The sequence below is a fragment of the Pezoporus flaviventris genome, unplaced genomic scaffold (assembly GCF_033815535.1).
Source record: "Pezoporus flaviventris isolate CSIRO_AGI_PZ_B2104156 unplaced genomic scaffold, CSIRO_AGI_Pfla_v1 ptg000066l, whole genome shotgun sequence".
Classification (NCBI taxonomy): domain Eukaryota; kingdom Metazoa; phylum Chordata; class Aves; order Psittaciformes; family Psittacidae; genus Pezoporus; species Pezoporus flaviventris.
This window is the reverse complement of record NW_026892614.1, coordinates 1,865,281-1,880,869: the sequence shown is the minus strand read 5'-3', so window position 1 is coordinate 1,880,869 and position 15,589 is coordinate 1,865,281. Positions and strand designations below refer to the sequence as shown.

General features: G+C 36.0%; 1 protein-coding gene across 5 annotated transcripts in view; it reads left to right on the top strand.

The window, feature by feature from the left end:
* The window catches only part of DNAH8 (dynein axonemal heavy chain 8), a 140,803-nt gene extending 125,445 nt beyond the window's left edge, over positions 1-15,358 (top strand). For all 5 annotated transcript variants that reach the window (XM_061470910.1, XM_061470913.1, XM_061470912.1 and 2 more), the window contains 8 exons: positions 1,522-1,638; positions 2,359-2,460; positions 2,843-3,003; positions 9,278-9,434; positions 9,970-10,122; positions 10,215-10,404; positions 13,926-14,047; positions 14,813-15,358. In XM_061470910.1, coding sequence (XP_061326894.1) covers positions 1,522-1,638; positions 2,359-2,460; positions 2,843-3,003; positions 9,278-9,434; positions 9,970-10,122; positions 10,215-10,404; positions 13,926-14,047; positions 14,813-15,100 — 1,290 coding nt within the window. In that variant the 3' untranslated portion in view covers positions 15,101-15,358. The remainder of the gene's footprint in view (positions 1-1,521; positions 1,639-2,358; positions 2,461-2,842; positions 3,004-9,277; positions 9,435-9,969; positions 10,123-10,214; positions 10,405-13,925; positions 14,048-14,812) is intronic.
* The last annotated feature ends 231 nt before the right edge of the window (positions 15,359-15,589 follow it).

Below are 15,589 nucleotides of genomic sequence, written 5' to 3'. Positions count from 1 at the left end.
AAGCAATCCAGATGCCTAGATTAAAGTAGCTGTCTAATTTCTAGACGGCTGAAATTAAATAAAATTCTATCACTTAGAGTTCTGTTTTTATCATATTTTATCTGTCAGTGTGTTTTCTACATTAATTCCAATGTGAGCATAATAGTATCTATACTTTGTACTTTAAAGTTATATAGCAGTTTCGAGATCACAATAAATACCAACATTTTGATCTCTCTGAAAACACCTTCTTTTCATCAAGGATCTCAAAATAGTTATAAAGCAGTATTTAAGCCTTAGGTTCTATTGAGCTGCTCATATTTTCAGTTTAGCAAAGATGTTGAGAAGAGGACTGTTGTAGGTCCCCATTAAGATACAGTATTCCGTATTATTTTCCTTCTACCTTTTTATAAGCAGTGAGAAAGCTGTTCCATGTATGGCCTCAGGATTATACCGTTCTTGTGGAAATAGAAGATCTAAGCTCTTGTTCAACTATCAGTTCTTTTAAAAACTATTGTAACTATTCATCTGTTCAGAAAATGTATTTAGGGATTGCCAATCAGCAACCAATATATATATATGTTGCCCTGGCGTTAAACTGACCAATTCTTAATATTCCTCGGTGACAAATCTCCATGCTAAATATAGCATAAGAAGTAATTCAGAGAATTTGGCAGAATATCAGTATATGTTTCTGCAGGGTATTAATGGTTAATGTTGTCCCATCTGCTTATAAAAAATAATTTTGAAAAAATTAAAGGGTTATTTTCAATTCTAATTATTTTTAAATATTGTAGCTAAGGTACCTAAATGTTGCTTAACTGTATGTCAAAGACTATCAGTCATTCTTGACTTGGTAATTTAAACTCTAATAAATGCGTTATCATTTAGCTAATTTTAGTTATTAGTAACTTTTAGATTGAATTATTTTTCTCTTACTGCAAGTGTTACAATTTTATTTTAAAATATGTATGCAATAATAAATTCAAATAACGTAGTGGTGGCAGCCTTATAAAGTTATGAATTTTGAAAAATGTTTATTAAAACAATAGAGTGAAACTATAAGACAAAAGTAGAAACCTAGAAACCTGTGGACAATTGAGCAATAATACAGGAGCTTGAAAAACTGAAACTATCATTATTAGACAGTATTTGCAGAAAAAAATAGAAAAACTGTAGAACTCTGAACTGAGTGTGCTGAAAATGCAGAGATACAGTAATTCTTTAATTACTTAATATAAAAACCTGATCATCCACACAGACATGAGATATTTCAAACATATGATGATAAATTGATTAGTAAAAGTAAGAACAAATGAGTCTGTTGCTTTTTCTGTAAATATCTATCCCTCATGGTATACCTTAAAAATAAACTTTGTCTATTACTGATGTGTATGAGGCATATAGTCATTTCCTAGGCTAGCTTTCTTCTTCAGTTCAATTCTTTACTCCACGACGGATATTATTAGTGTTGAACTTTAATAATGAAACAAAATTATCTGTTGTTTCATAAACTTATTTGCTTCTAATTGTATTCCTAAGGAACGATGCAAGTTTGGACCTTTGGGTTGGAATATTCCCTATGAATTTAACTCATCAGACTTTACAGCCAGTGTTCAGTTTATACAAAATCACTTAGATGACTGTGACATCAAGAAGGTGAATACTAAAATTTGCATACAGTGTATTTAATTGCTTTGTTCAGCATCTGTAATTGTTTTTTCTTCATATTACTATCTATAATACTTTACTCATTGCTTTTCTTTCAGTGCGGCTTCTAATGATCAAAGTATCAGATTCTCTGTAAGACAGTCCAGCTGAAATATTTTGTGTGCTATCATCCATATAAAAATATGTAATAGTTAAGAATTTCAGAATTTTATCTTTTTTTTTTTTCAGTACCATATCTAAAATGTTTGCATGTCTATATAATATCTGTTTTAAAAAAGGAGCCAAAATTTAGAGAGTTTGACAGAGCAAATCAAACTTCTCTATGTCTGCCATTTGGTCTCCTATTTATCCGAGAATAATGCAACAGAATAGCCATTCCTTGGAAAGCAGCACTTTGCCAGTAGAGAAGGATGAGAATCTGGGGAGGGGTGGGAGAGAAGAGGCAGTACCAGTTGAGAGTGATTTCAGGTCACACAGGAAGTAATGAGATATGTTTCTAATAGCAGGACCAAGCCCAAATCTACTTTAAAATTATAGAGCTGAGCTCAGAAAATAGATTCAAAATAAGCAATTATTTTTTTCTTCCAACAATGAACTTCTCAGCTTACATTTCAGAGCCTTATGAGCTTTCAATTCCAAAATTGCAGGCTAGATACCTTCTTCTTACATGTTACAACTACAATCTTTCATTTACTTTCTTGTATACAGGGGATATCATGGAACACAGTACACTACATGATTGGAGAAGTACAGTATGGAGGTCGAGTCACAGATGACTTTGATAAGCGTCTTCTTAATTGCTTTGCAAAGGTAGGAGACCTTGAAAGTACCCTTATTTGTCATTTTTACTGGCAGCTGCAATACAGAAATCAGAAGACCTTTCTGCTGAATATGCACTTCTTCACCAGTTTATAAGACTCTTCAGAGTAAAATGAATTTTTCAAAACATCTTCGGCAGTGAGGTTTTCCCCCTTGGTTTCTCTTTAGTGAGGAACAGAAATTATTAAAAAGACTTAGCTGGAGCTCAAACTTAGAAGACATAACTCTTAGCAGTTTACTTTTGTATTCAAGTAAAAACAGATGCTGTAGCTAAAATAAGAACTCTAATTTTCCAAAAATAAAAATGAGATTAAAAAAAGAAAAACAAACCCATGAAGTAACAAAGTAATACTTTTTTTTTTTATTCCCATAGGTATGGTTTAATGAAAAGATGTTTGACAGCACTTTCTGTTTTTACCCTGGATATAAAATTCTAGTGTGCAAAACCCTGGCACAGTATTTGGAATGCATTCAGTTACTCCCTGCAATGGACAGTCCCATGGTCTTTGGTCTTCATGGCAATGCTGATATAATGTAAGTAGTTCCAACATATTAAAAACAGATTCCTTTTCTTTTAGTGTTTGGAAACAAGTCCCTGTGAAATGCTTAGGTAAAGCGTATTTTCCATAGGAAACAGGATTCATGTGAATTTCACTATTGAAATACACTTGGTGTATCACAGTATCACAGTATGTTAGAGATTGGAAGGGACCTCGAAAGATCATCTAGTCCAATCCCCCTGCGGGAGCAGGAACACCTAGATAATGTTACACAGGAATGCGTCCAGGCGGGTTTTGAATGTCTCCAGGGAAGGAGACTCCATAACCTCCCTGGGCAGCCTGTTCCAGTGTTCCGTCACCCTCACTGAGAAGAAGTTTCTTCTCAAGTTTAAGTGGAACCTCTTGTGTTCCAGTTTGTACCCATTACCCCTTGTCCTATCATTGTTCGCCACTGAGTAGAGCCTGGCTCCGTCCTCGTGACACTCCCCCTTTATATATTTATATACACTAATAAGGTCACCCCTCAGTCTCCTCTTCTCCAAACTATAGAGACCCAGCTCCCTCAGTCTTTCCTCATAAGGGAGATGTTCCACTCCCTTAATCATCTTCGTTGCCCTGCGCTGGACTCTCTCCAGCAGCTCCCTGTCCTTCTTGAACTGAGGGGCCCAGAACTGGACACAATACTCCAGATGCGGTCTCACCAGGGCAGAGTAGAGGGGAAGGAGGACCTCTCTCGACCTACTAACCACCACCCTTCTAATACACCCCAGGATGCCATTGGCCTTCTTAGCCACAAGGGCACAGTGTTGGCTCATGGTCATCCTGTTGTCCACTAGGACCCCCAGGTCCCTCTCCCCTACACTGCTCTCTAACAGGTCATTCCCCAACCTATACTGGAACCTGGGGTTGTTCCTGCCCAGATGCAGGACTCTACACTTTCCCTTGTTATATTTCATCAAGTTACTCCCTGCCCAACTCTCCAGCCTATCCAGGTCTCGCTGGATGGCAGCACAGCCTTCTGGCGTATCAGCCACTCCTCCCAGCTTAGCGTCATCAGCAAACTTGCTGATAGTACACTCAATTCCCTCATCTAAATCATTGATGAATATATTAAATAATACCGGTCCCAGTACTGACCCTTGAGGCACTCCACTAGTTACAGGCCTCCAACTAGACTCAGCCCCATAGACTACAACTCTCTGGCTTCTCTCCTTCAGCCAGTTCGCAGTCCACCTCACTACCTGATCATCCAGTCCACACTTCCTCATTTTAGCCGTGAGGATGCTGTGGGAGACTGTGTCAAATGCTTTGCTGAAGTCAAGGTAGACCACATCCACCGCTCTGCCATCATCCATCCACCGTGTTATTTCCTCATAAAAGGCTAAGAGATTGGTCAAACATGATTTCCCCTTGCTGAAGCCATGTTGACTGCCCCTCATAACCTTCTTATCCTTGATATGCCTTAAGATGGTACCAAGGATAAGGTGTTCCATCACTTTCCCAGGGATGGAGGTGAGGCTGACCGGTCTGTAGTTACCCGGGTCCTCCTTCTTGCCCTTTTTGAAGACCGGAGTGACATTTGCTTTCCTCCAGTCCTCAGGCACCTCTCCCGTTTCCCAAGACTTGGTAAAGATGATGGAGAGTGGTCTAGCAATGACTTCCACCAGTTCCCTCAGCACCTGCGGGTGCATTCCATCTGGACCCATGGATTTATGGATGTCCAGATTGCTCAACTGGTCTCTAACCCATTCCTCATCGACTAAGGCAAACCGCTCCGTCGACCTGACTTCATCTAAGGTCTCAGGGGTACAGGGCTCTTCAGGACTGCCCGCAGCAGAGTAGACAGAGACAAAGAAGGCATTCAGTAACTCTGCCATCTCTTTATCTTCTGTGTGTATGTATATGGTTATGAATGCAGTATCTTCAGCTCCATTTTACATGTTCTTTGGGGTTGTTATTTGAAAGAATAACAAAACTTTTATATGAACATATGATGCAAGGTTTTATATAGTTCAACTAGAGAAAGTTTCTAACGTTTGCCTGCTGTCCTGTTGTGGTTTAACCCCAGGCAGCAACTAAGTACCATGCAATTGCTCCCTCACCCCCACCTCACAATGGGGTGATGAGGAGGAGTATCTAGAAAAAAACAAAGGTAAAACTCACAGGTGGAGATAAGAGCAATTTAATAATTAAAGTATAACATAATAGTAATAATAATGAAAAATGTGATAAGGGAAAAAAGAGAGTGAGATAAAATTCAAATTAAAAAATCACAAGCAACAGTAATACATAATACAGTTGCTCACCATTCATTGACCGATGCCCAGCCTCTCCCCAGGCAGTGATCAGTAGCTCGCAGCCAACTCCCTCCAGTTTCTATACTGAGTGTGATGTTCTGTGGCACGGAATATCCCTCTGGCTAGTTCAGGTTAGCTGTCCTGGTTGTGTTCTCTCCCAGCTTCTTGTGCACTTCCTCACTGGCAGAGCATGATACACTGAAAAGTCCTTGGCTTAGAGTAAGCACTGCTGCTTAAAAACAACTAAAACATAAGTGTGCTGTCAACATTATTCTCAGACTAAATCCAAAACACAGAACTGCACCAGCTATTAGGATGAAAATTAACTCTACCCCAGCCAAAATCAGGACGTATTCCAAGTAGTATGTTATATTTCTGTGCATACTTGTTAAATGATTCTCTGAATTGTCATTTGGTTTACAAGCATGCCTTTGGATGTAACTACAATCATTTGTTGCCATCAGTCCTGTCATTCCATTATATAAAAGAGGCTTTTCAACTGCACTAACTCTACTTAAAATTTTATCTTCAACTCAATTAACTTTTTCATTCCAAACAATGTGTGTAACAGCTTAACTTTTATTTCCTTCTAATGTTATATCCCCTGTGAAAGGATATGAATCATCATCATATTGTTTTCACTGAAGTCCTTAATAATTCTGCCATGAATTATTGCATTTTCATTATGTCCACATTCATTGTTTCTCAATGTAGCTTTTTGTATTTTTAAACAACAAGAAAAATGTTACACAAATGCACAACTGCTGTGGAAACCTAATATCTTCCCACATTTTTGGACTAAACAATAATTTCCCACAATTTTTCAGTCTCTGATTTGGAAGATTGATGCTATATCAAAAGCCCAGTATTCTAAGCATGCTGTGAGAACAGTTTTATTGTCAGCTCTGCCTAGCACCTACCATTGTAACTATATACTTCTGAAGAAAAGAGTCTAGGAGTAGATTCTGTTTCAAGTCATTCTCTAATACTTGCAAGGTCTCCCTTGCAAAATTGATTAAAGAAGAGCCAAGATTTAATGGAGAACCAGAGTCCTGAACAGAGACATGCTTCAGATCCAAAATCAGGCTTGTAGGAAGGTTAATTTATAGGAGGAAATGAAACAGAGTTGGGGGATCTTAGTGAGTAGGAACAGCTCTTTCATTTCTCTCTATTGCTGAGTTTTTCTTCACCTTGGTACATCAGCATATCCTGCTAGTTTAGTCCTTTTTCTGGAGATTTTCCTTGGTAGTTATTTCTTTAGGGTTTGGGGAAAATATTCAACAGCTTCATATTTATCACAACCTGTTATAGGTAACTATGCACATGTACTTTCTGCCTGTTGTTGACATACAGATCAGACATATTAGCATCCCATACAGTGTAAAAAGTTGCATTCAGATTCTCCTTAAGGTATCTTACTAAGTCATATCCAAGCATGCAGAAGGCTAACTGCTAGAATTGGAACCCTGAGATGTCCAGGACCTTTCCATATTACTTTTACTGAGGACAAGAAAGACCTTATCTCTCACTGGTGTAGTGGGATAGTTTTCTGGTTCAGCCAAAAGCTCAATCCCCTGGTCCCAACTGTAAGACTTCACTCAATGTCAGTACTTTTGTCTACTTGGGATTAACACCCGAAGTCATTGTGATTGGTTTTAACTTTCTGTATGGATCATAGGTTCTGCAAGAGCAAGGCAGGTACCTGAGCAGGCAAGGAATATTCTTACAATCTTCTCCACCCCCTTCTCCAATTGGTTACATACTGAAGCCTTAAATCTAACTGAATTTTGTAATCTACTGCAAGCAGTTATTAACCAGCTGAAGACAGAGCAGGATCTCCCATTGTGCCTTGGTGAATGAAAAGTTTTGAATACCACATTGCAGTAGAGACTGCTTTTTTTCACACAAAACTGAGGTAACATTTCTGTCAAACTCCATTTGTTCTTAGTTTTTATTTCCAGTACAGAAAATTCCTGATGGCACAGACTTCAGCTATCAAACTACAATAGGTTGTTGAATCCAAACTCTGTAAGAAAATTTTCTTAATACTGCTGCTTTTTTGGAGCAAATAAAAATTCATATAAAAATCTTTTCTTCTGATGACTGACATTTGCTTTGCCACACTGCTTCAGGTAAAAACTAATATAAACAGGTATAAAGTGCTTTATCTTACATACTCACTTTTAGGCACATTGACACTATAAATGAGATTCATTTAATGTTGCTTTAGCTTTCTTTATGTTACTCAAGACTTCCTTTACTGTAATAGCAAAAAAATAGATCCCTGTAAAATACAGTTCCTCTGATCACAAACCAGACAAATAAAACACATGAGCTAAATCATGCTGCTTTGCATTACCTGTAAGGGCAATCTAGGCAAACAGCTGTTATCTAGGCATCGACACTTGGATGTTTAAATGCGATTAGGGATACCCCATTGCATAGATCTGATTTCCTTCCCAGGAGCATGGTAATTCCTCTACAAATCTGTGCAATCTTTTTTTCTTTATTGTTTGCATCTATACTTCAACATTTTATTTGCAATGTAAAGGAAAGTGAGGTTTTCCAAAGCCCAGAAATATTGGAAAAACAGTACTTGCAGTGTCAACAGGGAGGTTCACGTCTCTGTTACGAATGAAGCCATAAGTACAAGAGAAATTTGATTTTGTCCAACTTTTCTGCTCATGTGTAGTCTTGAATAGATCTGTCACTCTTTAAATGGGGCCATAAATGGAAGTAAGCTTGAGAGTTTTGAATCTAAAATGAAGGGTTATTAAAAACCATGAAAGCCCCACCATTCCTACATTAAGAAGCAGAAATTAGATCCTCTGAGAAGCAAACTGCCAGTAGGATTTCTTCTATTTTTCTGATTTATATTCTTTATAATAGCATTCATAAGCAGTTTATGTTGAAATGCTGCAGTATCTAGCTTCTCTAATCTTATGATACTATCTCCAAAGCTTGGATGTGTTAGGAGTTCATATGTTCTATCCTACAGCACAGTCCTTGGTTTCATGGCTTATACAATTATGTATGACAAAGTAATAGAAAGAGAATGGTGTCATATGAGGTTGAAAACAAAACTGACATGCAAAATTATGCTTTGAGTCAATACACATTTATTTTCTGTGTCAGGCTCATGCTGTATGTTCCTTATGTAGCTGATTCTGTAAGGTAAAAGTAGGCAACATGTACACTGCTACGTTTTCATTCTTACTGCTTCTCATACCTTTGTGCCACTAGGCAGCATTGTAGCAAAAGTACTTCTGTAATTCTGCTTATGTTGAAGGATTGATGAGGTCTTTTGCTGTCAAATGCCACATGAATGTAATTTACTTTTTTGTATTGACTCAGAACATAAATTTACATTAGCACTGCCAATGCTCTACTATGGAATAGAAGGTTTTAATCTCTAACATTGTAAATCTATCATCTTCTATCATTAATACTAAATACCTCAGAGCAGAATGAATTTACTAATTAATAAAGAAGCAGTTTGCAGAGTAATGCCTCCATCTTTTCCTTCTCCTGAATTCCACTTTTAAGAAATAATTGAGTGAAATATTCTTCCTTGTTAAAAAACTTGTGTTGCTTCTTCCCAGCAAATAACTCTTTAGGTGTCCTTAACAGGCATATGGCATTTTCTCCTTTTCCACAGAATTCCTGTAAATCATATGATATTTTTTTCTCACACCCCACATTCTCAGCTTGTAGAACTCAACCCTGAATTAGAAAAACAGCAAGTGTATAACAGTGTGTAGAGGGAAGTTCATATTCTTTACAATCATGGAAAACCAAAATAAAACTCATGGTCAAAAAATAAAAACAAAACCTCATGGTTAGTGTGTTCAACTTGGTGCAGGACACAAAGAAAAAGAAATTATTGGGAGCTTTGATTTAATCTGATGACACAGTATGTTTTTTCTTAAGTTTTAAGTTCTGTGTTCTCCAAAGTATCATTTAACTATTAAAAAATCCTATGTAATTTATATGTATTTCTTATCCTCTCAGATACCAAAGTAATACAGCAGCTGATGTTTTAGACACTATTACCAACATTCAGCCTAAAGAAGGTGGTGCAGGAGCTGGAGAAACTCGTGAAGCAATTGTTTATCGTTTAGCTGAAGACATGCTAGATAAACTTCCTCCAGATTACATACCTCATGAGGCAAGTTAATCTTAGTTGTTTTCTTACTGTTCTCTCTGTTGAGTTTTCACAGAAGGCATTCCAAAAAAAGAAACCCTGAATGGTAAAGAAATAACATATAGCTAGTAGCAGATTCAAGCAAGTAACCAACACCTTTATAACTATCAGCATGAATTGATATAAGGCTATTTTATTAAAAATAAAGACCTCTAGTAACTGATCATGGAGATGTGTCATGGAGACTATTCCTGGACTGTCAAAGCTGCATGTAAAAACACAGGAAAGAAGTCAGTCTTAACTTTTTGTGACAGCATTCTCCAGGGCCTTCTGGGTGAAGTTCTATTCTAGCAAAGTCATGAGTAATTTGGTAGTATCAGACAAAAACTAAAAATAAAAACTGCAACAGTTTACGGGATGATTGTTAGTTGAAATACATGAAGTACTAGTCTACTGTTTACTTTTCTGAACACAGGAAAGTAAAGATGTCACATATGACAACATTATTGCAACAATTCAGTTTCAACTAAATTCCTTCTTCTGTGCTCCTATATTTTAGGTAAAAGCTCGTTTAATTAAAATGGGACATCTTAACTCTATGAATATTTTTCTTCGGCAAGAAATCGACCGAATGCAAAAGGTGATCACAATAGTCCGCAACAGTTTGAATGATCTTAAATTAGCCATAGAAGGAACTATTGTTATGAGTGAGGCAAGTAAAGCATGTTTACTAATATTGAATACCATATTTCAAATTACTACCTTGATTGCTTTAGTTCATGTGTTATAATTTCATTCCTTCAGAATTTGAAAGATGTACTTGATAATATGTTTGATGCTCGAATTCCTCAAGTATGGAAAAGAGTAGCTTGGGATTCTTCAACACTTGGCTTCTGGTTTACTGAACTTTTGGAAAGAAATACTCAATTCTCTACTTGGATATTTGGAGGAAGACCAAATGTATTTTGGATGACTGGATTCTTTAATCCACAAGGTAAGGATACTGAAAGGATTTGAGTAGTAATGTATTTAATCATAGTTTAATGGGGTTTACTACCTATCTAATTTAATATTACACCTAGAAAAGATGTTTTCATCGCTGTCAGAATGTGTCATAGGAGCCAAAATGATAAATGCGTTCAAAAAGAGATTAGATAAAGTCATGGAAAACAGGTCCAATGGCAGCAATAAAAATGATGGTCCAAATTTAACCTTCGAGTTGGGGGGTCCCTCAGCTCCAAATTGCCAGAAGCTGGAAGAATAAAGAAGTGAAAGGATTTATGTGTCATTTTGCCTGTTGTAATATTATTTCACTAAGCATCTGCCTTTGTCTAGTATCAGAGGCAGGATGCTTGTATAGATGGTCTTTTAGTCTGACCTGTAAACACACTTTTTATATTGCAAGAAGGAAAACATGTAGTTAACAAAATGCTTTATCTTGTTGAGATATTGTAGCATGATATGATATAACTTCTAAAGTACTCTTTTCCTGTTGTCTTGAAGTGTTCAACACATTCCAAACTGTAAGCTGCTAGCATGGAAAAGTTTTAATCTAGGGCAAGATGTTATTAATATGCTGTACAGTAGCAAAAGAAAGAATTTTTTTTAGTGTTAAAACAGTCATTCACTAGAACAACCGCCCCAGGGACATGGTAGAGTCCCTTTTGCTGGAGGTTTCCAAGATACAATTGGATAGGGTGCTAGTTAATCTCATCTAGGCTCCGTTTCTCACAAAAGATGATCTTTCGAGGTCTTTTCCAAGCTGGGCTGTTCTGTGATTCTACAAACATGCAACTATATCAGAATTTATAGCAGCTACCTATGTTTCACAGTATTATCAAACTGCAGTTTCCACAGTGTTGCCATCTCAGAGGTTATTTAATGAACAGTTTGTCCAAATTCATCAAAGATATACGGCAAAGTTCAAGTAAACATTATCTATCATTATCGGTTATAGCTTATGATGTTTTTAGGAAAGAGGAAGAAAAACAAATTGTAACCGTCTTTATGAATAACAAAACCTGTTACCTTATTTGGTGCATGTTCATAGAATAATCTCATTTAGCCTACACAACTGTCCATACAAAATTCTCATGAGAAACTCCTCTTATGTAACAGTTACAATGTTTTTTTCGTTAGTATTAACCTATGAAATCCTTGACTATTTTATGAGTTACCTTTACTTTCTAATGCTTTACTCTTTCTAGCCTTTCTGTGACCAGTTCTGTAAAAATAACTAATATCAAAGTCTTTTTTGGAGTTACTTTCAAAAACAGTTGAGGTGCCTGGAGCACATTCAGATTATCATTAAAAGATAGTATTGAGATACCAGTTAAAGCATCATTCAACTTGTATCAAAAATGGTGCAGCTGATCTCTGGTTATTCAAAAGCAGCACTCATGCTGGTGTAAAAGAAGATAAAGGACCAGATTCTTTTGACTAAATAAAATATTTAGCCTAACAGTAAATGAACCTGAGACACAGATGTTCTTGAACTTAGTGATTGCTTCAGCCTCTGTGTTCCAAATAAAATAGTCCTGTAGATGGAGAAAGAAGTGTGCTAAGCACAAAGGTTTGCTATGTTTAGGGGTGAGGTAAGTATAGTTGCTGTATGTGTAATACTGCTCTCCAGAAAATTCTGAGTAAATCAAACCATGCAGCAATGTTTAAAAAAATTGACTGTGAGACAAATCAGAAATTAAACTACCCTGTGCTGCTGTTGCAGAAAAATCTAAACTAATTGTACTAGTGAATCAAGCTCTAAATCTATCACAGAATTGGCAAATACATTATAATGTTAAAATATGAGGAATATATTGTATCAGTTCAGTGGAAAAAATCTATTCATAGTACTATAAAGTATCACCAATAATTGTATTTAAACCTCTTGTGATCTTTTATCATCATCGGTGTATGTCTCCTATAAATATTTATTAAGTAAGAATGTATGTTAATGGTGGTGCAATATGCCATTCAGCAGACATGGCACTTGAAATGAACAGGCTTATGAAAAAACAAATATCATGTTATACAGATATAATTAATTTTTAGCAAAATTTGAAGCCTAAATAATACCGTTTTATTTTTATCAGAATACATAGTATCTGAGAAACTAATACATGTTCATTTCAAGTACTACGTTAATTGTATTTACATCACATATAAATATTTTAGCTGTGACAAATCTCTTAACTTCTAACTGGCTTTATCCTAATTAGCATGTTAAAGCACTCATATCTTGAAATGTTGTCTTCTACTGCTTCTCCATGTACTTTCATGATTTCTTCCCTGGCTTGTCAGTATTTTATTAGGTGGTTTCTCCTCCTTGTAGACACTTGACAGCCAACAAAACAGTAGTCATATTCTCCTTTATGCCTTATCAAGAAGGAACTGATGCAATTTCATCTTTAAATCTTTACAGTAATCACACGTAATTATCCAGTTCTCTATTGTTAATGTTTCACCTAATCTCTCTGATAACTCCAACTAGTTCTTCATCTGGTAGCAAAAAATAGCAGCTACTGCATTGTCATCTTCTGAGACACAAAGAAACAACCAGGTATTTGTTAAAATTGTTACATTTTTGTAGCTTTTTTCTTTATAACACATCCAAGCCTCTTTGCTGACCAATTATGTGTCATCTTATGCTTCGACTTTTCAGCCCTTTACGCAAGAAGATGCATTGTATGCTTTCTATTTTATATCTAGTCTTTGGGGCAGCGCAGTGTTTAGGTGCTCTAAAGTTGACAGGGTGCTCAGCTAATGCTGTGAATTTTACCTCTTAACCCTTTTTGATTGCAAACCTATGTAAAGTGTGTTCAAAAAAATATTCAAAATATCACCGAACTCACTACTTGATTATGTCATCCTCTACCTTCATTTCTGTCTAGGACTCCCTTTTCTTCACTAGCAAAACATAAATTTTTCATCCTTTTTAAGCACTGAGTTATCTAGATTCCACGCATTCGTATAGTTATTTATCACATTCAGATGCACTGTCATTGAAATTTATCTTATTTTTCTTCTTTCATTAAAAACCACCTTTCTCCTAAGTTGCCTTTACAACTTAGGCCTTTACAACTAGAAATATCAGCTTACATAATTCATATCTTGTCTGCCTCCAAATTCTTTCTTGAAACACAACTCTACGCTAGATCTTGTAGTTGATTGCCTAATGAAAATGTGTAAGTCAGTATCCTGAGTAAATATTTGTTAACTAAATAATTCAGTAGGAGAAAAACAACAACAAAAAAGGTATTTTATTTGCCAGTTAAAAATATTTTTCTCAGTGTAATGCATTCTAGGCCACTGTGTCATTTGTTCCTATTCTGGCCCCAAAGCAAAGTTTGCTATTATTAGTCAGGGTGCTCATTTTTAACAGAACTCTGAATATCTGTCTAGAACATTCAGTGCAGAAACAAGCAGATAACTAAACAAGATTTTATATATGTATATATATATATTTTTTTTTGGTCATGTGAGATATATAATAAATCTCTGGCTTAATTTCTCAAGGATTCCTGACAGCAATGAGACAAGAAGCAACTCGAGCACATAAAGGCTGGGCTTTAGATACCGTTACAATACATAATGAAGTGCTAAAGCAAAACAAAGAAGAAATCGCAGCACCTCCTTCTGTATGTATGACATGCAAAGATGTTTCAGTATTAATTCCAGTATTTAATTTATATAGTGCATCATTCTGTCATTTTGGATTGCTAGAGGCAAAAGTTACGAATGTCTTCACCTCGCTGTTTTTGCTCAGCATACAAGATTAGCAGCTTTCCAGTATCTGAAGGGGGCCTATAGGGATGTTGGGGAGGGACTCTTCATTAGGAACTGTAGTGATAGGACAGGGGGTAACGGGTTAAAACTTAAACAGGGGAAGTTTAGGTTGGATATAAGGAGGAAGTTCTTTAGTGTAAGGGCGGTGAGGCACTGGAATGGGTTGTCCAGGGAAGCTATGAATGCTCCATCCCTGGCAGTGTTCAAGGTCAGGTTGGACAGAGCTTTGGGTGACATGGCATGAGGGTTGGAACTAGATGATCCTAAGGTCCTTTCCATTCCAACTATTCTATGATTCTATGACGATACTAATTTTTTATTTTGCAGTTATGAAAATATTTTATTAAAAGAACCATTTAATTGTATCACCTCTCAATTTTTAAAATTTATAGTAAACTTTAGATCAAATTTTGTAATGTATGGGCTTTATTAAACAGTTTTCATTGCTATCCATTTCAGTAATACCTTCTGGAAAAGGATATTATTTTAAAATTATGTGGTTTGAAAGGATTAAATGTCAGGTATTACTATAAAACATATATTCCTTTTAATAGTTTATGACACTCATTTCATGAAATAGATTTTTTATTTTGTGTATCTGCTTATTCTCCACACAGGAAGGAGTATATGTACATGGGCTATACCTGGAAGGTGCAGGCTGGGACAAACGAAATAGCAAACTCATTGAATCTACACCAAAGATTCTTTTTACTCAGTTGCCTGTGTTGCATATATATGCTGTTAATACAACCAGTCCTAAAGATCCCAAGCTCTATGTTTGTCCACTTTACAAGAAGCCCATGAGGACAGATCTGAACTATATTACAGTGATCTACTTAAGGACAGTCGTGACTCCAGACCACTGGATATTGAGAGGAGTGGCTCTCCTGTGTGACATCAAGTAAACTGTTTTTTGTACCACAACTGTAACAGAATATATGGCGCATGTAACAAATTACATGTGTAATTTGTTCTACTGCTACTTCTACTGCTTTTTATTTGGTGGCCATTGGTCATTATACTAGAACTTTCATTTTGGCTTAATGATTTTTTCTCTGCTTCCAGTAAATTCAGTTGGTTTTGGCTATTTGCTGATAATTTTAAAGTACAGTTTTCAAAATAAGTTTCCTGATTGTAGTCTTTGATGTTTCCATTATATTACTTAAAAAATTCATAATAGAATTTAAAATAAAATGTTCTTAAACCTTATAAAAGAACTTAATTTTTCATATTATTTTAGCTTGCGTTTCAGTGATGTATGACAACAGAAGACAATATAGAACATAAACTTAAGTTCTCTTAGATACAAGTTTAAAATATTTCATATATATAAAATATATGAAAAAAGAAACACCCCCCCCAAAAAAAAAACAAAACACCACAACAAAACCCAA